Below are 22,909 nucleotides of genomic sequence, written 5' to 3'. Positions count from 1 at the left end.
TAACCAATTTTTGATTGTGACTAAAAGCCAGCTTTTGCAGCATTGCATTTCTAAGTTAAGGGCAAAAATAAATTGCTTTGTAGTCCACATCTTTCTTAATAATCTGGAATATGCACATGTAGTTCTTCTTGTTACATCACTGTTTTTAGCATGCCTTATTATGCTCTTGTGACTGTAAAACTGGCACAGAGACAGTTGGAGCTTCATTATAACTAATTGTGTTTATATTTTGACACTTAGTGGATTCTATTAACCAGGGCACTTTGCACAATTAAAATTTTACACTGGAAAATGAAAATTTATATTGCCTAAGTAATTTTCACTGATTTATTAATACATGTATATGGAAAATTCCTGAACGCCTGCTGAAAAGAAGAAAAAAACAATTCTGAGGAAGTGAAGTTCTTTGTCCCTGTGCTGGGTTTGATTGTGTCCTGTACTGGCAGCTCTACAGTCTCCGGTGCTAACCCTGAACCCTGCATGGAGGAAGTTCTACCCCACTGAGAAAGTGACTCTCAAATGTGAGATTCAGTCCCGTCAGACTGAGTGGAGTTATCTGTGGTACAGAGATGGAGGCTCTATGATCAGTGCGCTCTACAGCAGTGGAAGTGAGTACACAATCCCGGCTCTAGATCAGTCACACATTGGAATACACTCCTGCTGAGGTAGAAAACCAGGAAGAGATGGTTACACTGAAAAGAGCAACGATGTGACCCTGACTGTAGATGGTGAGTAATGTTGTGTTGTGAGAGTTAGCTAGACATATATTAATGCTTATGTAAAAGTTCAATAATTAATATCCAGCATTTGCAAATTATTTTTTTGTGTTACCTTTGTAATATTATATAGAAAGTTGATGACTGACAGGCATCAGCAATCCATCCAAGCAGGTGTTTCTGTGACTCCATCTTCATCTGGCACTTTGTTTCCTGGTCTGTCCAGCACTCCCACCCGTGGTTCTGACTCTCCAGACTGGATGGACAAACATCTTTAACACAGAGAGAGCGGCTCTGCACTGTGACATTCAGGACAGCTCTTCTGTGTGGATGCATAAATGGTACAGAGATGGACACAAACTTTCTGTGGACATGAATGAGGACACCTATGAGATCCTGTCTGCTGTTCAGTCAGACTCAGGAACATACACTTGTAAAGGAGAGAATCAGGAGAGAGTATTGTATACTGGCAGCAGCAATATGGTTGCACTCAAAGTTAATGGTAAGCTGTCATTTATTACATAATGATACAAATGTAATAATTAAAATGTAGTATTTCTAATTCTCTCCAGCTCAGTATAACTGGTAACATAAGAAATGCTGTTTATCAGTCTATATGAGACAAAGGATACAACTGTAATGTCATTTCTTGTGTTGTTGATTTCAGAGTTCTCCTTTGCTAAAACGGAATTAAAATGAAGCAGTGTCATTAAGGCACGTGCACATGCGTACGTCAGCATATGTTGTCAAACAAGCACAGAAGCAGGGATTTCGATGAAATATAATTTATTGTAGAGTATGATGGTCTAAAGAAATATTTCATAATCATTCTGGCGTTTCAGCTCATCCTCTGTCTAGTATAAGATGAGGCAAGTATACAGTGGCTCTCTCAAACTCTACATAACTAGTAACAAAAGAAATTAAAATCAGTTTTTTTTATTAAAAAAAAAAAAAAAAAAAGTCTAGTGTAATCAGTTTAACCTTCAGGGTCCACGTTGAACTATGCAGTTGTTCCCTGCACTTGGAACGGTACTTCTCTCTAGGGTTTTCGACATACTTGTTCCTGGTTATGGTTATACACTTTGTTGTACGTCGCTCTGGATAAGAGCATCTGCCAAATGCCTGTAATGTAATAATGTAATAAGATAAAGCAAAATTCTTCAATATTATTTGTACTGTTGTTGATTTTTGTTGAAGTTCACTTCTGCTACAGATGAAATGAAATGAATTATTTTGCCATTATTAACACACAAATAGTAGATCTTTAAATAGTACATATATAAAATATACAAGAAAATAATATTTTGAATCACGTTTTTTGCACACAGATTTATATGAATTATCATATAATAATTTCAGAAATGGACCACTTCATGGTCATTCTGGCTGTGCTAGCCCTGGAGACTGAATAAAGCTATTACATTCTCATATCTTGTGTTTGCTTTCATAGTACCCCCACCAAAAGAGGATCCAGAAGATCTCACAACAATCAAAGGTACTGCAAATGCACTGTTAACTCTGTCTGGGTGTATTTTGATGATTTGGTTTGGCCCATATGTCTGTCTGTGACACTGCTTCTGTGAATCTGTAGTTGTGACTATTTCTCATTTGTTTTAGCTGGCCAGTGAAGAGAAAAACATCTCTCTTAGGACCAGTGCAGATGGCTGTGATCGCAAAGGAAAGAGTGAGGATTTTATGTAATGTAGGAAAAGGTCATCCCATGGTTTCTGAGATGATGGTACTGTATGTGTATCCAGAACATTGATCTCTGACTACATGGCTTACCTTTAGACTGCATACATCTGCTTCATTTCATTTCATGAGCTTTTTTTTTTTTTTTTTTTTTAAACCACTTACTACGTAGCTGTGAAATTATAAGGCATTCAAGCCTTGATATGTTAGCCTTTATTCTTCAAATGTTCAGTTTGATTTCATCCTAATTATTTTTTGCTTTCATTTTTGCCATATGTGTTATATTCTGTCATAATGACTGGAGAAATTTAATTAAAATTCTAACCAGCAAGTAACTGAAAGCTTGCTGATGTTTTGCTTGCCCAAACATGTAAAAGGTTTTTAACATGCTTAAGTAATGTGTTTTTTATGGTGTAAATTACTCTGCATTCTAATAGGAACATTCAGAATACTGATGATTGCCAAGTATAATTTTTTTTACGTGGAAGCACACAATACTATTCAAAATGCATTACTCAGATTTGTATTTCCTTCAGAAAACATTAGGTGGCGCCACTAGTCTAGAACAGAAAATACTGCTATTTTGAACTTGATTGGACTTATTTAATCGAATTGACAAACTTATACATGCGTGTATTTTATCGATGTTGATAGACTTGGTAACAACAAATACATTTATAATTCAACTTAAGATTGAGGAACTACATATTGTATATCAAAACACTGTTTTATTAATGTGAAAATATACTGGGAAGATCATATCACCTCTTGAAAGCTTTTTAATGCTCTTAAAAGGAAAAATTATGACAGCCAAAAATGAATTTGAGCAAAACAGGGGTCACTATTTCAGATGTGAAAGACAACAAACATATTTTATTGTACTCAGATGCTATGGATTGGCCCTGTTTTTTCTTTCAATAAGTGAAAAATTCACTTCAGTTAGGTGAAATGGAAGCCTCTGTGGTTCATGCTGCAGTTTAATGTTAGCCAGACAGGACCCAAAAAAGTCACCAGTTCTAGCTTTACTAGAGGCAACCACGGTACAGTTTACGTTCCGCACACGGTAACAATCCACGCGTCGGTGTCAAAACGAAAGTAAAAGCCAAAGAAAAATTCGTTTAACAAAAGCGATGCCCCGCTGCTTCACGGGGAAATCAGCTGCAGATTCTGCCTTCCCGCAGCGCGTCAACAGCCGGTCTTCTGACATTTCTACTAAAGTAGCGCAGTTTAGTCGCGGAAGTATTTTCCCGATATGGTAATAGACATGACTATAAATTTACTGGTAGAACATTTCGACAAGGCAGGCCAAATCGACAGAACACCGGAACCGTCTTGAGCAGCAGCCTTGTCCGAGAGCGAGTGGGTCTTGGCTAGAAACTAGGGAAAAGGCAATGTTGTCTAGTTACCGTGGAGTGCCTCTCGGTTGCGAGGCGAGCTGCCTTTTTAAAGATACCCGGCGTCTTGTACAAATCCGCCGCAGGCGCGGCTTGTTTCACTCTCGTCCGGTGCGGCGGGGTGTCTGTCTGCGTGCGCACGCAGCTGTGCTGAGGCGTTCCTGCAATGTCCAGAGCGCTGTAGGGGGCGGTGTTTGCTGGTGTGAAACGGGAAGTGGGTGGTGTGGTGTGATGGAGAGCTGAGCCCCGACCGGCGACCATAAACCTCATGTGGGATGCCAGAAAAGGCTCGGGGGTTCCTCACCTCCAGTGCGTTTTGGAAATCCACGGACGACAAGATCAAGGTAAATTCGGTGTCTTTTTCACGAGAAGGATCCACTGAACAAAATCCACAGCAATTTTTCGGAAATGTGATAATTTCCGCAAACATCTTCAACTAGCACATAGTATACAATGTATTTTACATCTATAAACACCCATAATATCATTTGGTAACCAAGTGTCCTTTTGGAGTCTCCAAATGGCCTTTTTGGAAACCTGGCTAGACATAGCTTAGAAAAAAGAAAACAATGCAGAATGCAAATTTTTGGTGGTATTCAATTTTGAACCAGGATTTGCCCAATGGTGTGGCTGTGGCTTCATTGTATTTTTAAACCCATCTGGCATTTGTATCCATTCCACTAAAAAGAATAAAATAATAATCTTTTAGGTGAGAGAAAAAACGTCCACTGTGTTTGAGCTTCTATTACTTTCTGATTTATTATTTTTTAAGAGCAATTCTGACTCTTGGCAAAGGGTCTCCCAAGGGTTACCTTTCAGCAGAGCCAGGATTATGCCTGTAGTCAAAAGGGCTCAAGGTAGTAGCCATTTTATTGTGGGCATGTCATTTTCAGACTTGTGATAAAAAAGGTGTGATGCTGGAGGCGTTATACTGCTCTGTATTCTCCCTTGTATCTCATTTCCTGTCTCTAACTGCACGTTTATCTCGTGTGTAGATCATGTTCTTCATTACTTTCTCCTCTCATTGTGTAGTCACATTGCTGTAGGCTACAATCATAACCATAATATAATAAATAATTGAAAACAAACAAATAAATAAATGCATAAATAAATAGAAAAATTCCAGAAAGGTATTCACTTTAAATGTGCGAATGTGCAGGTTTGTGTCGGTGAGTTCTTTTGAAGTGTTTTTTTTTTTTTACGTGGTTCATGAGAAGTAGCTTTAACCACACCAGTTTCTGACCACGGCTCTATTAAAAGAATGAAACGCATCCGCTAACAAAACCAGCCAGCGCTGCAGGGCTGGACCTGTTAGAGAAAGGGCAGGGGAGAGAAAGCTCAACATGTATGAGTTTGCCACAAGAACAGGTGAGTTTTTTTCCATTCCGTCTTTCTTATAGTGAATTAAAACAAGAAGGAATTACACTCAGAATCAGAATAACATTGTGAATGATGCATTCTAGGTGTGAATGAGTCACCATGTATCACTGTGTGAGTAAGAAAATTGTCCTGTTCTGTGGAAGTAATATAATTCAGCCATAAAGTACATTTCTTTCTCATTTTTTGAACACAACCTGTTACATGTTTATGAAGTACTAATAAAATAACATGGCAAACTGGAGTGGATGGTATGCTATCTCCCTAAGTGTAGGTTTATAGGGTCCCTGTACTTTCAAAGTGCTTTTCTGGCTTTACCATCAAAATAACTACGCTGAACACTGGCTCTCACTCCTACTTACAAGTATTACCATCTGTTCCCTTCCATACATCAAGGACACAAGGAGGCTTTGGGCATTTCTTTTGTTTCTCTCTTGTTTTTGTGTTTCTGTGCACTGCATTTGTGCTGCTGATTTGCTTCATTGGTTAAAAAAAAAAAACAAAAAAAAAAAAAACCTCATTTTCATTTTTTCCCTCCAGTTGGACTGGTTGTCCTGATGTTCTTTGTACAAGAGGCAGGCAAGTATTTTTATTATTCACGTGCATCTTATTCATACTACTTTATCCATAAAGTGCATTTTATGGGAAACAAAGGGAATATTGAACAAAACAGAAGGTTCTAGCTTATTAATTGTACATTGTGCTGACACTACAAACTGAGCATCTGCTGGATCTTCGTGTTCCTCAAATATGAGCAAGTTTGCTTTGTTTTATTAAAATAACACATGCCATTCTAATTTGAAACTAACTTTACTGCTCTAACATGAATTCATGCTCTGTTTATCAATACCAGCAATTAAGGCTGCAAGTAAATTTTCTGAAATTGCTAAATAAATACGTAAACATTGGCTGTCTGTGAATATTTTTGCATGGTGGTCATGCTGAATGCTTGTTTTAGGAAGCCATTTCACATCCTTTATTTTCACTGGGATAATATTTCTTCTCTAGAGACCAGAGCTCGAGTTGTCCTGACTGCTGATCCGCAGAGGTCAAATGTGTGGTCAGGGGAGACTGTGCGTCTTACCTGTAAGGTTGAGGATTCAGATCCATTCATCCGATGGGAATATACCTGGAAGAAGCTAAGAGAAACTAAAGAGACCACACTCTCCTCCTATACTGGAGAAGGATTCTCTGCTTACACCCTGAGTCATGTGACTGAGTCTGACAGTGCTCAGTATCGGTGTGAAGCAAAGGTTGAAAATCGCGAGATAATCAGCTCTCCACATACTCTGACAGTGACATGTAAGACAAGATATTAGCATTTTACTTGCAGAATATGATACTTCACTTCAAAGAGATGTATCTTTAGGAAATCATATGTCTGTTTTTTGATGAGCAACAGAACCTATTAAATTCAGAGATGTGAAAAAACAACAGTAGAACAAGAGAAGTGTGTAACAGAAAGAGCATTGTGTATTAGTGACTGAAAAGGAGGTCAGTTTGTCACACTCACCATTGTGGTGCTTGCTCACATTGATGCTCCTAAAGTGTAACCACATTTTAATTGTGCACACTGCAGTTGAAGGAACACATTGCTTTAGATTCAGTCTCCACTCAAACTTAATTTTGACAAACAATTCAATGAAAAACACACTTTTACACGTACAGAAATGAAGTTTACGTTCCAATTTTTGATTATGAATAAACGGCAGCATTTGCAGCAATGCATTGGTAAGTTAAGGGAAATAATAGATGTTTTGTAGGGGAGGCCCCCAAACCCCTGCTGACTCTGGACCCCCCCAGTGGAGAGATCTTCACAGGAGATACAGTGACCCTGAGCTGTAGGGCTGGCACAGATCCTGCTGGCTGGGAGTATCTCTGGTACAAAGATACACTGGGAGCAGCACTGACCAGCACTGACTCCAGCAGCACTGACGGGTCCAGTTACACCATCCACTCTGCTGCAGTTTCACATGGTGGACAGTACTGGTGCCAAGCATTGAGAGGGAAACCCGCTTTGTACACACCGTACAGTGACTCTCTCCAACTCAGCATAACTGGTAACATAAGAAATACAATTTGCTGCTTTTTATCAGTCTAGTATATGATACCGCTAATTATTATGTAATGATATTATAATGTTACTTTCACAGTTCACCTTCACCTGGCACAACTAAAATAAAATGAATCGTAGTGCCATTACTGTACATGCATGCAAACGCACATGAGCACATGCATGTCTACACACACAGACACACACATACAAAAACAAAATAAATATAATTTTCATTGTACTTGCATACAAGCACACATGCATAAACATTTGCTGTCTGAACATTTTTGCATGCTTTTTTGTATGATCGTAGTTGCCATTTCACTGTAATCAGGTGAACTGGTTTCTCTCTAGTAGCATTGAGTTCTTCCTGTAGCTGTCGTGTAGTTTATGACCGTTTCTCGTGCTACGCAGTACAATATATTTGTCTTCTGCCTTCTGAGTGTGTACTGAAAACTGCACCTAGAAATCTTGAAGCTGCTTTGCAGTTCCTCACTGGGAATAATCTTTTTGCCTCAATGTTTACTTGACCTCGCACATTTAAGCTTAACTCCTTCTTTGCAATATTTCTTGCAACTTAATGCCTATTTTACATGATTTACAGGCTCGTAAAATAGGCACTTCTCTCCCGCCCCTCCACCTCGGACTGCACAATGATTAGATAAACTTCCAATAATTAATTTAATTTTAATTAAAGCTAAATTAAGAATATTTTAATACATGTCATTTCTAAGACTATTTTTAAGTACAAGTCATATTTTTGTGTTATTGTAGATAGAAATTGATTTTAAAAAAAGTTTGTACTTTGCATTTTTTATTCAGTAAATGCACACACATTAACTGAATTCTTCTGAACTGCTGAAATTCTTTGTCCATGTGCTGGTTTTGATTGTGTCCTGTACTGGCAGCTCCACCACCTGCTGTGCTAACCCTGAACCCTGCATGGACGAAGTTCTACCCCACTGAGAAAGTGACTCTCAAATGTGAGATTCAGACCCCTCAGACTGAGTGGAGTTATCTGTGGTACGGAGATGGAGCCCCTATCAACAGTACGCTCTCCAGCAGTGGAAATGAGTACACAATCCCAGCTCTAGATCAGTCACACAGTGGAATATACTCCTGCCAAGGGAGAAAACCAGGAAGTGATGTTTACACTGCAAAGAGCAATGATGTGACACTGACTGTAGATGGTGAGTAATGTTGTTGTGTTGTGAGAGTTAGCTGGACATATATTAATGCTTATGTAAAAGTTGAATAATTAATATCCAGCATTTGCAATTGATTTTTTTTGTTACCTTTGTAATATTGTTTAGAAAGTTGTCGATTGACAAGCATCAGCAATCCATGTAAAGCAGGTATTCCTGTGACTCCATCTTCATCTTGTACTTTGTGTCCTGGTCTCTCCAGCACTCCCACCCGTGGTTCTGACTCTACAGACTGGATGGACAAGCATCTTTAACAGAGAGAGAGCGGCTCTGCACTGTGGCATTCAGGACAGCTCTCCTGTGTGGACGCATAAATGGTACAGAGATGGACGAGAACTTCCTGTGGGCACAGCTGAAGTCACCTATGAGATCCTGTCTGCTGTTCAGTCAGACTCAGGAACATACACATGCAAAGGACAACATAATGAAAGAGAACTGTATACTGGCAGCAGCAATATGGTTGCACTCAAAGTTAATGGTAAGATGTCATTTATTACATAATGATACAGATATAATAATTAAAATGTATTTCAATTTATGCTTTACATGTAATGTTGTGGATTGTTGTTTGTGGCCTGTTTATTATGGTTAGTGTCTTAAAGTAGCATCTGAAATGTATGTTCACCCCCCCCCCCCCCCCCCCCCCAACAACAATATTAATGATGTGTTTTAACCTGTGGGTAAAATGATACCTGTTTTGTAGGGGAGGCCCCCAAACCCCTGCTGACTCTGGACCCCCCCAGTGGAGAGATCTTCACAGGAGATACAGTGACCCTGAGCTGCAGGGCTGGCACTGATCCTGCTGCCTGGGAGTATCTCTGGTTCAAAGAAACACGGGGAGCAGCACTGACCAACACTGACTCCAGCAGCACTGACGGGTCCCGTTACACCATCCAATCTGCTGCAGTTTCACATGGTGGAGAGTACTGGTGCCTAGCGAGGAGAGGGAGCCCCACTGTCTACACACCGTACAGTGACTCTCTCCAGCTCAGTATAACTGGTAACATAAGAAATACAATTTACTGCTTTTTATCAGTCTAGTATATGATACATCTAATAATTCTGTAATGTTATATATTGTTGTTGCTTTCATAGTTCTCCTTTGGTAAACCTAAAATGAAATGAATTGTAGTGACATTACTGTACATGTATGCCAACACACACATACACACACATACAAAAACAAAATTAATAATATTTTCACTGTTCATCCATACAAGCACACATGCGTAAATATTATGAGTTCTTCCTGTAAGTTGTAGTCTTACAATGGTTTCTTTTGCTAGCTAGACATATATTAATGCTTTTGTAAAAGTGCAATAATTAATATCCAGTATTTGCAAATTATTCTTTTTTTTGTTACCTTTGTAATATTGTTTAGAAAGTTGTCGATTGACAAGCATCAGCAATCCATGTAAAGCAGGTATTCCTGTGACTCCATCTTGCACTTTGTTTCCTGGTCTGTCCAGCTCTCCCATCCGTGGTTCTGACTCTACAGCCTGGATGGACACACATCTTTAACAGAGAGAGAGCGGCTCTGCACTGTGACATTCAGGACCGCTCTCCTGTGTGGATGCATAAATGGTACAGAGATGGACAAGAACTTCCTGTGGGCACAGCTGAGGACACCTATGAGATCCTGTCTGCTGTTCAGTCAGACTCAGGAACATACACATGTAAAGGACAACATAATGAAAGAGAACTGTATACTGGCAGCAGCAATATGGTTGCACTCAAAGTTAATGGTAAGATGTCATTTATTACATAATGATACAGATATAATAATTAAAATGTATTTCAATTTTTTACTTTAAAGTAATAATCTCAAAGATTTTCATTAAAATAAATGTCTGTTAAGTCACTATCTATTGCCGAATTAGGTAACACAATGGTGATTGAGCCTATTATTATATTAATTTATATTATTATTATTATTATTATTATTATTTATGATTAAAGAACTGTGTGTCTGTGGCGACAGTCCCGGGAAAAAATCAGAAGCGGCGCATAGTTAGTGACGCGTTTTCCATCACCCATCAGTGGTTAGTCCGCCAGAGAGGGTAGACGGAGCTAACGCATCAGGCTCGCTCTTCAACTCATTTGTGTTTGAGCGGCGTACTTTTTTTTCCGGTGTCTGCTAGCGTTATAATAACAGAGGGGGGGGGGGGGGGGGGGGGGGGTTATGGAACCCTAAAAAGTTTTTTGTGTAACATGAGAGGTCATATTAGTTGTTGATGTAGATTTCGTATTACATTTGATGACAATGTAACGTTACTAAATTAAATAGCTATTTGAACAGCTAACGCTAGCTACCGGACCATGTCAATAAAGGCAACATTAGTTTAGACAACATTGCGCACAGTATCCATCTCTCATATTAGGTGACGTTGGGTTAGCTAGCTAGCTAATGTAATTAACACAATCTAATGTCAGCTAACAATTAGAAAAAACGCTAGCTAACGCTACCGACCTCGCAAACCGTCTCTTGAATACAATGCTACCTTGTTGCAACGTAGCTAACTAAAGGCCAGTTCAGATCAATGATTCGCAACGAGACTGGATGCAACTTGCAAAATTCCAAGACGTCTGATTGTAAACGTTCTAAAACTGCACTTGACGATTTGACAAGGTGGGTCTTTTCAGACCCCAGGCAACGGCTTCAGACGCTCTGCAACTAACCAGTTCACACCACTGCAATTTTCTCTGCAACATTATAAAACCGTTTAGTCTCGTTGCGAATCATTGATCTGAACTGGCCTTAACGTGAGCATTATTTACATTGCCATCAAGTTCATCAATATATTATAATGATTGGAATAAAGCCGGGGTATAGGTGAAGCAGAGCCAGGTCTGATTTCTGTGTAAAGATGTCAAGCCGGAGAAAACTAAATAAAAGAATATGGCAGTATGGATTAGCGTTATTATTTTATTACGCTTCCTCATATGTTCCTTCAGCCTTGATGCCATTTTTTTTATGAAATCTACTTTGTTTTTGTTTTATTAATTTTAATTTAACACCCAGCTCAGCTTTATCCTCGAGCAGTTTAGCTAGCAAAACCAGAAATACCAGGGGTAACATTTTGCAAGGCAGTTGTTTCAAAAATATCACAACAATCATTCACGAGAGACTGTTTATTATGCATGAGATACATAATTGCACGAGCCACAGCGAATCCCACAAATTCTTCTCTGCAGTGTAAAGTTGTTCATACCAGGCAAAAGGTGGATAAAGAACATCTGTGGAAATTGATCATCAATAATTCTACCCCAGGTCTGCTACAGCATTTTAACCTGGCTCAGCAGTGTAAAGACAGCTTATTAGCCTAATGTTAGACAATGAATGAGTATGTACATAATGTTACTTTTATAACAACCATGTTTTATTCAGTAAATAGTAGTCTAAGTACTATAGTTGGTGTGGCCCAGGTGCCAACTGGCTAACGTCACACAGGCGACACTGGTTGGGTCCAGTTGGATTTATGGGAAGTGAGGTCCAAAAACACACCTGCAATTACTGCTGCTCGCCATTGGTACGGCCAAAGAGAACGAAACGGAAATCTTCAAGATCGTAACTTTAACTGTAATGTTGTGGATTGTTATTTGTGGCTTGTTTATTATGGTTAGTGTCTTAAAGTAGCATCTGAAATGTATGTTCACTTACTGGTTCACTGGTTTTATGGTGTTTTAACCTGCGGGTGAAATTATACCTGTTTTTTAGGGGAGGCCCCCAAACCCCTGCTGACTCTGGACCCCCCCAGTGGAGAGATCTTCACAGGAGATACAGTGACCATGAGCTGCAGGGTTGGCACAAATCCTGCTGGCTGGGAGTATCTGTGGTACAAAGAAACACGGGGAGCAGCACTGGCCAGCACTGACTCCAGCAGCACTAACGGGTCCAGTTGCACCATCCACTCTGCTGCAGTTTCACATGGTGGAGAGTACTGGTGCCGAGCATGGAGAGGGAAACCCCCTTTCTACACACCGTACAGTGACTCTCTCCAGCTCAGCATAACTGGTAACATAAGATATCCATTTTACTGCTTTTTATCAGTCTAGAATATGATACCGCTAATTATTATGTAATGATATTATAATGTTACTTTCACAGTTCACCTTCACCTGGTACAACTAGAGTAAAATGAATCGTATTGCCATTACTGTACATGCATACAAACGCACATGAGCACATGCATGTCTACACACACAGACACACACATACAAAAACAAAATCACTATTATTTTCATTGTACTTGCATACAAGCACACATGCATAAACATTTGCTGTCTGAACATTTTTGCATGCTTTTTTGTATGATCATAGTTGCCATTTCACTGTAATCAGGTGAACTGGTTTCTCTCTAGTTGCATTGAATTCTTCCTGTAGCTGTGGTGTAGTTTATGACAGTTTCTCTTGCTACACAGCACAAGATATTTGTCTTCTGCCTTCTGAGTGTGTACTGAAAACTGCACCTGGAAATCTTAAAGCTGCTTTGCAATTCCTGTCTGGGAATAATCTTTTTGCCTTCCCTTTGACCTCACACATTTAAGCCTAACTCCTTTTTGCAATATTTCTTGCAATTTAATGCCTATTTTACATGAATTACAAGCAAGTAAAATAGGCACTTCTCTCCCACCCCTCCATCGCTGACTGCACAATGATTAGATAGACTTCCAATAATTAATTTAATTGTAATTAAAGCCAAATTAAGAATATTTTAATAAATGTCATGTCTGAGACTATTTTTATGTACAAGTCATATTTTTGTGTTATTGTAAATAGAAACTGATAAAAAAAAGTTTGTACTTCGCATTTTTTATTCAGTAAATGCACACACATTAACTGAATTCTTCTGAACTGCTGAAATTCTTTGTCCCAGTGCTGGGTTTGATTGTGTCCTCTACTGGCAGCTCCACCGCCTGCTGTGCTAACCCTGAACCCTGCATGGAGGAAGTTCTACCCCACTGAGAAAGTGACTCTCAAATGTGAGATTCAGACCCGTCAGGCTGAGTGGAGTTATCTGTGGTACAGAGATGGAGCCTCTATGAACAGTGTGCTCTCCAGAGGAAATGAGTATACAATCCCAGCTCTAGATCAGTCACACAGTGGAAGATACTCCTGCAGAGGAGCAATACCAGGAAGAGATGTTTACACTGAAATGAGCAAAGATGTGACCCTGACTGTAAATGGTGAGTAATGTTGCTGTGCTGTGAAAACTACACAGACCTATATTTATGTTCATTTATACGTACCATGATTCTCATGTGCCTATTCCTCTTAGTTTTGACTTTTTAGGTTGGTTATTTTTTTATTTTATTTATTTATTTATTTATTTTTTGTAAAGCACCCCGGGATGTATGCATGAAGAGCGCTATATAAGAGCTTATTGTATTGTATTTTATTGTATTGTATGGTCTGGGTGATTGCTGGGTGAGCAATCATCTGTTACATAACAAATAACTTTATTATATGGTCTCCAGCTCTGCATATCTGGTAACATAATAAATACATTTTACTGTTTTATTTCTCAGTCTAGTATATGATAAAGCAAATAATTCCGAAATTTTCTATATGGTATATGACCAAAAGTATCTGGACACTCTTTGGTCTGGGGATGTTTTTCATTGTTTGGGCTAGGCCCCTTAGTTCTAGTGAAGGCTAATTTTAATTCTACAGAATACAATCACATTCTAGACTATTCTGTGCTTCTCCTACACTTTGGGGGAAGGCCCTTGCCTGTTTAAACATTACAATGCCACCGGGCAATCAGCGACATCGAAGTGCAAACATACATGCACCACATAAGTGATATTTTTAATCATGTTTTGGGCATGGCGTTTTGATGTATTATAATTTATAGTTGTGCACGATGCTCTAATCAACCATTTCCTAATCATTGTGGCGTTTCAGCTCGTCCTCAGGCTGTGCTGACTCTGGAGACTGCATGGACAGAGATCTTCAGGTCAGACAGTCTGACTCTGAGGTGTCAGGTTGAGGGGAGCTCTGCTGAGTGGAACTACACGTGGTACAGAGATGGACGGCATCTTCCACTGGACCCCAGCGGGGACAGACTCACACTTTCCGCTGGAAACGACTCTTTCAGCAGTGAATATAAATGCAGAGGAAACCGAACAGGCCAACCGTCTTACACAGAGTTCAGCGAAGGATTTAGAGAAAACAGCATTGGTGAGTTCCACTCCTTTTGTCAGGCTATTAATGAAATGCGCCCCACCCAAGACCACTTCCTCCACCACCCTTCAAGCACTCGTGGTGAGCTCAGCGTGTGAAAGGAAGTCACGCTATCTTGTTTGCAATAGACTCAGTCAGTACTCCACAGTGCACCATGGTATTTTGAGCTTAAGGATAAGCAGTCGAAGCCAATCCATGCAGCTAATGCAGCCAATGTAGTTCAGCCATTACAGGTCATAATGCTGGTCATTTATAATGAGTTGCATGATTTTGGGTCCCTCCCTTTGTTTTGTGTTCCCTTGTCTGTCAGTCCTAAAGCGGAAAGTTTTGGTTTCTGTGGCCAGCTCAGTCTTGCTCGGACTCATCCTCACAGTCTTGGGCTGTGTTTGCCTGAGAAAGAAAAGGAAGTTGGGTGAGTGTGAATTGTGCTACCAGCTCAATGCTTTTCTTTTACATTACAGGCATTTACCACAGCAATGTACAGAACTCCTGCATTTTCACATAGTACCAATTTATACAGCTGGATTCCATACTAAAGCAATCCAGGTTAAGTGCGTTGCTCAAGGGTACCTTTGACAGTGTGGTACTTTGGAATCAAACCTGCAAGTTTACAAGTGGAGTTCCTTCCCCATGGTACTACACTGCTGCTCTGTTTACTGTTCCACATTGGTCAACACATGTTGTGGAGAGTCCTCATTCAAATGACTTGGTTTTATATTGAGCACAGGAAATGTTGGAGTAGGGAAAACGTGCAATATGGGCTACAGACAGTATTATCTGAAGTACTGAATGTATTGTTTGAAGATGTATAGAAACAAAAATACAGAAAACTAACATTGTTTAAATTAACTGACTGCCTCTATCCCGTGTGTGTGTGTTCCACTTTGTTAAACAGCTTACAAGATGACACCACAGAATGACATGTTTTTGTCAAAGCCACCCACAGGTGAGAAATTTACTGTTTCCATTTCCCCCTTGTTAATATTTCTGACCTCTTAGTAAGTCATTTTGTGCTGTGAATGTCTTTGTCTCACAGGAGACCCTTAAAAGATGAAGTCTGTCCACCCATCTAATCTGCACCGGAGAACCTACTTATTGAATACCGTACTTACCTTTACAGACCACAATACCTTTGTCAGACCACACTTAGAGTATTGTGTGCAGTTCTGGGGACTGTACTAGAACAAAGATATAAAGGAAATGGTTCAGAGAAGGGCAACCAAATTGGTTCCTGATATGAAAGATAAAAGCTAGAACGAGGGGGTATAAATGGAAATTAGCAAAAGCCAACTTCCGCACAGACATTAGAAAGTATTTTTTTCACACCGGCAGTAAATAGTCACTGTGTGGAATAGCTTGCCGTGTCATGGAGTAGAGGCAGAAACTCTGGGGGTTCTCAAGGCCAGGTTTGATATGATGCTAGATGCCATCTAGTTTGTAGGTAACCCGAGCACCAGGTACACTTTAGTGGTAGGAAAATGGCGAACACTGTTGGGCTGAATGGCCAGTTATGTTATGTTACTTTTGTTATGTTACGTCTTACAATGTGTATTTCAGAATACCTGTATGGGGACCATGAACATGTCAGTAATGAAGAACAATCCACTGAAGCAAATGGTATTTCATAATTTATGATGTATTGTTAGACCATTTTATTAAAAAAAGGTCTTTTCATAATGAACTTTTACTTCAGGTTCTGATACCACAAATCCTTCTGAGCATAGATATTGTTTCCTATTTGGGAAGAAAATCCAACAATGACAAAAAAAGGCATTATCCCTCATTCACCTTTGAGTACACAATTATAAAATAAATTTGGATTTCATGTGATTTTTGATAAATTAGTACTTATATGCAAAAAGGTATTACTGAATTCAATTAATTTTTACAGCATACCAGTAAATTGACCATTCATTCTGTAATTTAGTGCCTCAGAATTTTTTGTTATTTAATTCATTATATTTATATTGTATTTGTAGCTGCTTACAGCATTGAACTTTATTCTATTCTGGACCTGAAAAAGAAGACTGAAGGTACTATCTTTATCCAATTCTTTCTTTGTTTTCATTTTATTTTTAATTGATGCTAATTCATAATGTATGTAAAAAAATGTAATGCATTATCATTATCTGTAGATGCATGACTATGTGACTTGGTTGCCTGAATACATTGTTACATTTTGATATATGCCAATTCAACGAGTTTGCTTCCATAATGACTGACACTTATGTGAACATGTATATTCCTTAATACTTTTTCACATCTCTTGTTTGCTTTCATAGTACTCCCACCAAAACAGAATCCAGAAGATCTCACATCATTCAAAGGTACTGCGATGCACTGTAAATTCGGCTTGGCTGTATTTTGATGATTTGGTTTGCCCATATTTCTTTTTGTGATATTGCTTCTCTGAATCTGTAGTTGTGACTATTTCTCATTTGTTTTAGCTGGCCAGTGAAGACGAAAATCATCTTGCTTAGGACCAGCGCAGATGGCTGTGATCGCAAAGGAAAGAATGAGGATTTTATGTAATGAAGGAAAATGTCATGTTCATACATTAAATAAAAGATGTATCACTGTAGGCGTATCGAAAGCACTGATCCCGGAGTACACGGCTTACCTTTATGTTGGATACATGTGCTTGATTTTATTTGAGCTTAAAAGCTTTTATTTGTGGTTTTTTTATTTATATCTTACGACATACATAGTTTGATTGTATCCTAATTTTTATTTTTTCTTAAATTTTTGCCATATGTGTGATATTCTTTGCAAAATGACAGGAGAAATTTAATCTAAATTTTAACCCCCAGGTAACTGAAATCTTGCTGATGTTTTTCTTGCCCAATGCATCTAAAAGTTTTTGTCAAGCTAAATCAATGTGTTTTTTTCAATGGTGTAAATTACTCTGCATTCTAGTAGGAATATTCAGAATACTGATGATCACCTATGTAAGAAACCCCTCAGATACACCAAACAGGTCACCAGCAGAACTTATAACATCAAGGTTGCCAACTGTAAGAAACCCCTCTGCAAACCAAACAGCGGAAGTATCTGAGTGGCAAAGGAATGCATGTAGTTTTACTGCAACGGGATTCATTTAATGTTATCTTGATTATATAGTGTTTTAACCTTTCCTCTGGGCTAACGGTTAGGTATAGACGAAGGAGACTGCTGTCCACCAGTAGTGTGGCTCAATACGGATCGCTGTCTATCATGGTTGACGTGGAGGTGACTTGCTTGTGTAGCCTGCATAAATACATTGTGTATCCTGCTATGACACTAGTGTACAGGTGAGTGACTGCAGGGTGCAGATATCCTGGGATCTAAGTGTTAGAACCTTAAAACGGCTGGGTTTGAAGTGGTAAGAGTCAAAGAGGCATTCCAGGTTAAAATGAATGCAGTTAATTGTTTAGTAATAATAACAATATGCAATTGTGCAAAATGTGAGTGGTGAAATGTCTATACGCATATGCATATGCGCTGGAGACTGTTGACAAGTCTCTCTGAACCATTGCACTTCTCTCCTTATATAAAAAGGTATATACTACAGGCCTATTTCTAAATGACCTTTTATAGCTAAGGTCTTAGAAAAAGTGGTTGCTATGCAGCTAACAGCTGTCTTAGATGAGCACAACATTTTAGAGAAGTTTCATTCTGGCTTCCGTCGGTTACACTCAACAGAAACAGCTCTTCTCAGAGTGTCAAATGATCTGCTAATGAAGGGTGATGCAGGAGAATGTTCTGTATTGGTTCTGTTAGATCTCAGTTCTGTTTTTGATACGGTGGACCCACCGTATTTTGATTGAGAGGCTCAGGCAGTGGGTGGGTATTTCTGGATCAGCTTTGGATTGGTTTTCCTCGTACCTGTCAGACAGGACTTTCTCGGTCACAGTCCATAATTATGTCTCATCAGCTGAATCTCTTTTTTGTGGTGTTCCCCAAGGTTCTGTCCTAGGCCCGTTGCTGTTTATAATGTACTTGCTTCCTCTCGGGCAGATAATAAGCAATTTTAATGATGTCTCCTATTGTTATGCGGACGATATTCAATTATACTTTTTGTTTAAGCCTCACAATGTTTCAAGACTGGCTGTTCTACTGAATTTCCTCGACTCTGTAGAAGATTGGATGGCAGACAATTATATTAAATAAATACTGAAAAAATAGAAGTTCTTATTTCTGCCCCAGATGGCGTTGTCCCGAAGGTGATGGAATGTCTTGGCTCTTTATCCGCTGCTGTTAAACCCACCCTCTGTAATCTAGGCATTTCTATGGCCTAGGCATTGAGTTTTGACCAGCATGTAAATTGCTTGGTTCGCTCCTGCTTCTACCAGCTGAGAAACATTGCCAAACATTGCCCATTGTTCCACAGCTGGGTTGGAGATGATTATACATGCATTTATTTCCTCACATCTTGATTACTGCAATTCCCTTTTCACCTGTCTTAGTAAGACATCCCTTCACTGCTTACAACTGGTCCAAAATGCTGCTGCTAAGCTCCTGACCAGGTCCCCCAAAAGGTCTCACGTAATGCCAATCCTGAAATCTCTCCACTGGCTTCCCATCAAATTCAGAATCCATTTTAAGATTCTTGTAATTGTTTACAGAGCCTTGCATGGTCATGCACCTGTCTACATTAAAGAGCTACTGCAGCCATATAAGCCCAGTAGGAATCTAAGGTCCTCTGATCAGGGTTTATTGGTTGTTCCTCGTTCCAGGCTCAAAACAAAAGGAGACTGTGCTTTTGAGGTTATAGCTCCAAAACTCTGGAACTCTCTCCCAATGGACTTAAGAATTGTGTACAGGTGGACTCCTTTAAAAAGCAGCTTAAGACCCAATTTTTAGACTTGCTTTTGTTTAATTTGTTTTTAGAAAAATAAAAAAAGAATTTTATCTTGTTTTATCATGTTGTTGGTTTGTGATTTTGGATTGTGTTACGTTCCACGTCGTGTGTGTTTTATTCCCCCGCTGTAATGCTGCGGGAGAGCCATTCATCATTCCATTCGCTGTCCCCGCTGTCAATCATCGTTAACCTGGTCCCGCCTCCACCAATCACATCCCTCCTCTGGAAGATAAAAGCTACGTGGCTCCTGCAGCTCGTCGTCTCTCTGTTGTTGATCTCTGTTCGTTTTCCCTGTGTGGTTGTAGAGATTGAAGACCTGTGAGTGTGCGTGTAAACGTTTTCCCCTGCTTGTGTATGTGTGGTTGTCTGTGTGTGGTTCAGGCCCTGGGGCAGGTAAGACAGAGGCCTCTATACATTGGTGCCACACGCAGGAGGAAACTTGTATAGACACAAATCTACCGTCATGAAATGCACATGGCTCCCCGTTTGTGACTTTTGCTAAACATCTGCATTGAATATTCTGATATAATTTGAATGTCAATAGTGTCAATATTGCATAAGGGAATTAAGTTATTAACGCCTACTTAGTGACATGTATTAGCTAGCTCGAGAACAGTGGATGACAGAGACGTCTTGTTCACTTTCATGTTTTAAGTAAAATACAACACAACCTGTTACGTGTCTATGAAGTGCGAGTGGAAGGTATGCTGTCTCCCAAGGTAAGTGTAAATGGGGTCCCTGTTAGGAGAAAGTGCTTTTCAAGATTTACAATCGCCCAAAAAGAGAGTAAGATTTGTTGATTTCGTGGTTGGCGGGGTGCAGGAACCGCTGGTGGACGGGGTTTGGGCAACCGCTCACTTTTTTTTAGCCGCCAGCTCCGCCCCGCTGAACGCAAATATAGCACATTTGATCGCGAGCTCCTCGGCCTTTATTTAGCTGTGCGACACTTTCGTTTCCTGCTCGAGGGCCACACATTCACTGCCTTCGTAGACCACAAACCTTTGGCTCTAGCTATGGCTAAAGCTTCGGAGCCGTGGTCCGCCCGTCAACAAAGGCAGTTAGCGTTCGTTTCGGAGTTCACCACGGACATTCAGCACGTCGCCGAAAAGGACAGCGTGGCGGCAGACCGTCTTTCACGATCTACGGCGGGCGCGGTCCATTTAGGTGTAGATTACACTCAGATGGCTGCTGACCCAGCGCCTGACCCCGAAGTGCAGGCGTTACGCACGCCGACCACAGGCCTGCAGCTGCAGGATGCGAGTTTCGGTACTTCGTGCCTGCTGCTCCTTTGCGATGTGTCCACTGGCGTCGCGAGACCAGCGGTGCCCTGGGGTTTGGCGGCGGCGTGTTTTCGATGCTTTGCACAACCTGTCCCATCCGGGCCGCCAGGCGTCGCAAAAATTAATGTCCGAGAACTTTGTGTGGCACGGCCTGAAGAAGGATGTCGGTGACTGGGCGAATGCCTGCTTGGCATGTCAACGCGCTGAGGTTCACAAGCACACCAAGGCTCCTTTAGGTGCCGTTCGCCATCCCTGAAAGGCTTTTGACCACGAGCTTGGATCAGCTAGCTGCAAGGTGCAAGCTCCGAGCTCAGATCAGCTAGCTACGAGGTGCAAGCTCCGTGCTCAGATCAGCTAGCTACGAGGTGCAAACTCTGAGCTCAGATCAGCTAGCTGCTTTCTTTTTTCTGTTTTTTCCAAATTTTCCTGTTGAGATTATGTCTACACAACATTTCTGTGCCCTTCATATGTACTGGGTTTGGTTTAAGGGTGAATAACTGGAATAGCTAATAAAATGTTATTTATTCCCCCCGGTAGGCCTTGTTGTCCTGACTGTCTTTGTACAAGGGACAGGCAAGTATTTTCATTATTCATGCACATTTTATTTATTTTATTGTTCTGTACTTTATCCATAAAGAGTCATTCAGAAATTTGTAAGAAAAGACCTTGAAACAAAGAGGAAATTGCGGCTGATCATCATTACAATATCAGCTACATTGAATTTAGTACACAAATTCACCATCTGCTGGGTTAGACGCTGTGTTTGCGGGTGGGAAGCCAGTGAGGGTATGAGTCCTGAGCGCTGCATTAGCGACTCCTACTGATTGGTCAGGGCGCCTGTCCAGCAGGGAGGGCATCTGGGGGAGATAACATGAACCTCTGCTCGCGTTACTCTCTCCCAGTGAAACTCCTCACTGTCAGGTGAAAAGAAGCGGCTGCTGACACCACATGTATCGGAGGAGACCGATAGAGGATAGCGCATCGACTGAGGAATTGGTATATACGACTAAATTGGGCAGAAAAATGGCACAGAAGCAGGGATTTTGATGAATTTTCATTTATTGTAGATTCATTCATCTAAAAAACATTTTATAATCATTCTGTTGTTTCAGCTCGTCCTCAGGCTGTGCCTACCCTGGAGACTATGATGACATTTTGTGGTAATGTCATAAATTACAACTCTTATTTTTTTTCATCTGTCCAGTATAAGATGAGGCAAATGTACAGTGGCTCTCTGAAGCTCTACATAACTATTAACAAAATTAAATGTAGTGTTTATTTTCTGCCTAGTATAAGATAAAGCTAAATTCTTTAATGTTATTGATAGTGTTGATTTCCAAGTTCACTTCTGCTACAAAAAAAATTAAATTAATTATTGTGCCATTATTAAAACACACAAATAGTAGATATTTAAATAGTAAATATATAAAAATATACAAGTAAATTATATTTTGAATCATGTTTTTTGCGCATAGATTTATATGAATTATCATGCAATAATTTTAGAATTTAACTGTCAGCATCTGGACTGTAATACATTCTTTTGGCCAAAAGATGGCACCCTTATAAACTTTTGGTTTCCTTTTTTTTCTGTCTTTAAGAGTGTCTTGGTAATATGTTCCACCTGTGTCTTAATTGTGCTGTGTATTTAAGTTGCCGTTTTGTAGCTGTCTTTGCTCAGTCTTTGTCTGGTCTACCTTGAGTAAGTGCTACCTTGTGTTTGCTTTTGTTGGACTGTTGCTGTGCTTGAAAACCCTCTTGTGTTTAGTGTCATTATCTATGAGTTTTTTGTATTTTGAAATTTTTTGTATTTTGAAACTTGTTTACAAGTTTTTTTGGATCGTGTTCTTTGGAACCTAAAGACTGTTGTGCCTGATTACTTTCTTGTGTATATTTTTTGGAATCCAGTTTTTTGTTCTCTGCTTTTGGGTTCATCAGTCTTTGAGTCTAGCCCAGTGGTAGAGCTCTAGACTCCGACCACAAGGACAAGGGTTAAAATCCTGATATCATCCATTTCATGATCATTCTGGCTGTGCTAGCCCTGGAGACTGAATAAAGCTATTACATTCTCATATCTTGTGTTTGCGTTCATAGTACCCCACCAAAAGAGGATCCAGAAGATCTCACAACAAAGGTACCGTGATGCACTGTTAACTCTACCTGGG

The 22,909-nt window shown here is 39.9% G+C and overlaps 1 protein-coding gene across 1 annotated transcript in view; it reads left to right on the top strand.

The window, feature by feature from the left end:
* Nucleotides 1-3,449: 3,449 nt before the first annotated feature.
* The window catches only part of LOC118211441 (hemicentin-1-like), a 202,790-nt gene continuing 183,330 nt past the window's right edge, over nt 3,450-22,909 (top strand). Inside the window, exons 1-9 of the mRNA XM_035388640.1 lie at nt 3,450-4,146; nt 5,720-5,758; nt 6,188-6,481; nt 6,943-7,239; nt 8,141-8,422; nt 8,640-8,915; nt 9,141-9,437; nt 9,907-10,182; nt 12,156-12,452. Coding sequence (XP_035244531.1) covers nt 4,071-4,146; nt 5,720-5,758; nt 6,188-6,481; nt 6,943-7,239; nt 8,141-8,422; nt 8,640-8,915; nt 9,141-9,437; nt 9,907-10,182; nt 12,156-12,452 — 2,134 coding nt within the window. The 5' untranslated portion in view covers nt 3,450-4,070. The remainder of the gene's footprint in view (nt 4,147-5,719; nt 5,759-6,187; nt 6,482-6,942; nt 7,240-8,140; nt 8,423-8,639; nt 8,916-9,140; nt 9,438-9,906; nt 10,183-12,155; nt 12,453-22,909) is intronic.

Source organism: Anguilla anguilla, chromosome 13, assembly GCF_013347855.1.
Source record: "Anguilla anguilla isolate fAngAng1 chromosome 13, fAngAng1.pri, whole genome shotgun sequence".
Lineage (NCBI taxonomy): Eukaryota > Metazoa > Chordata > Actinopteri > Anguilliformes > Anguillidae > Anguilla > Anguilla anguilla.
The sequence above is the reverse complement of the archived record's forward strand: the minus strand, read 5'-3'. Positions and strand labels throughout refer to the sequence as shown.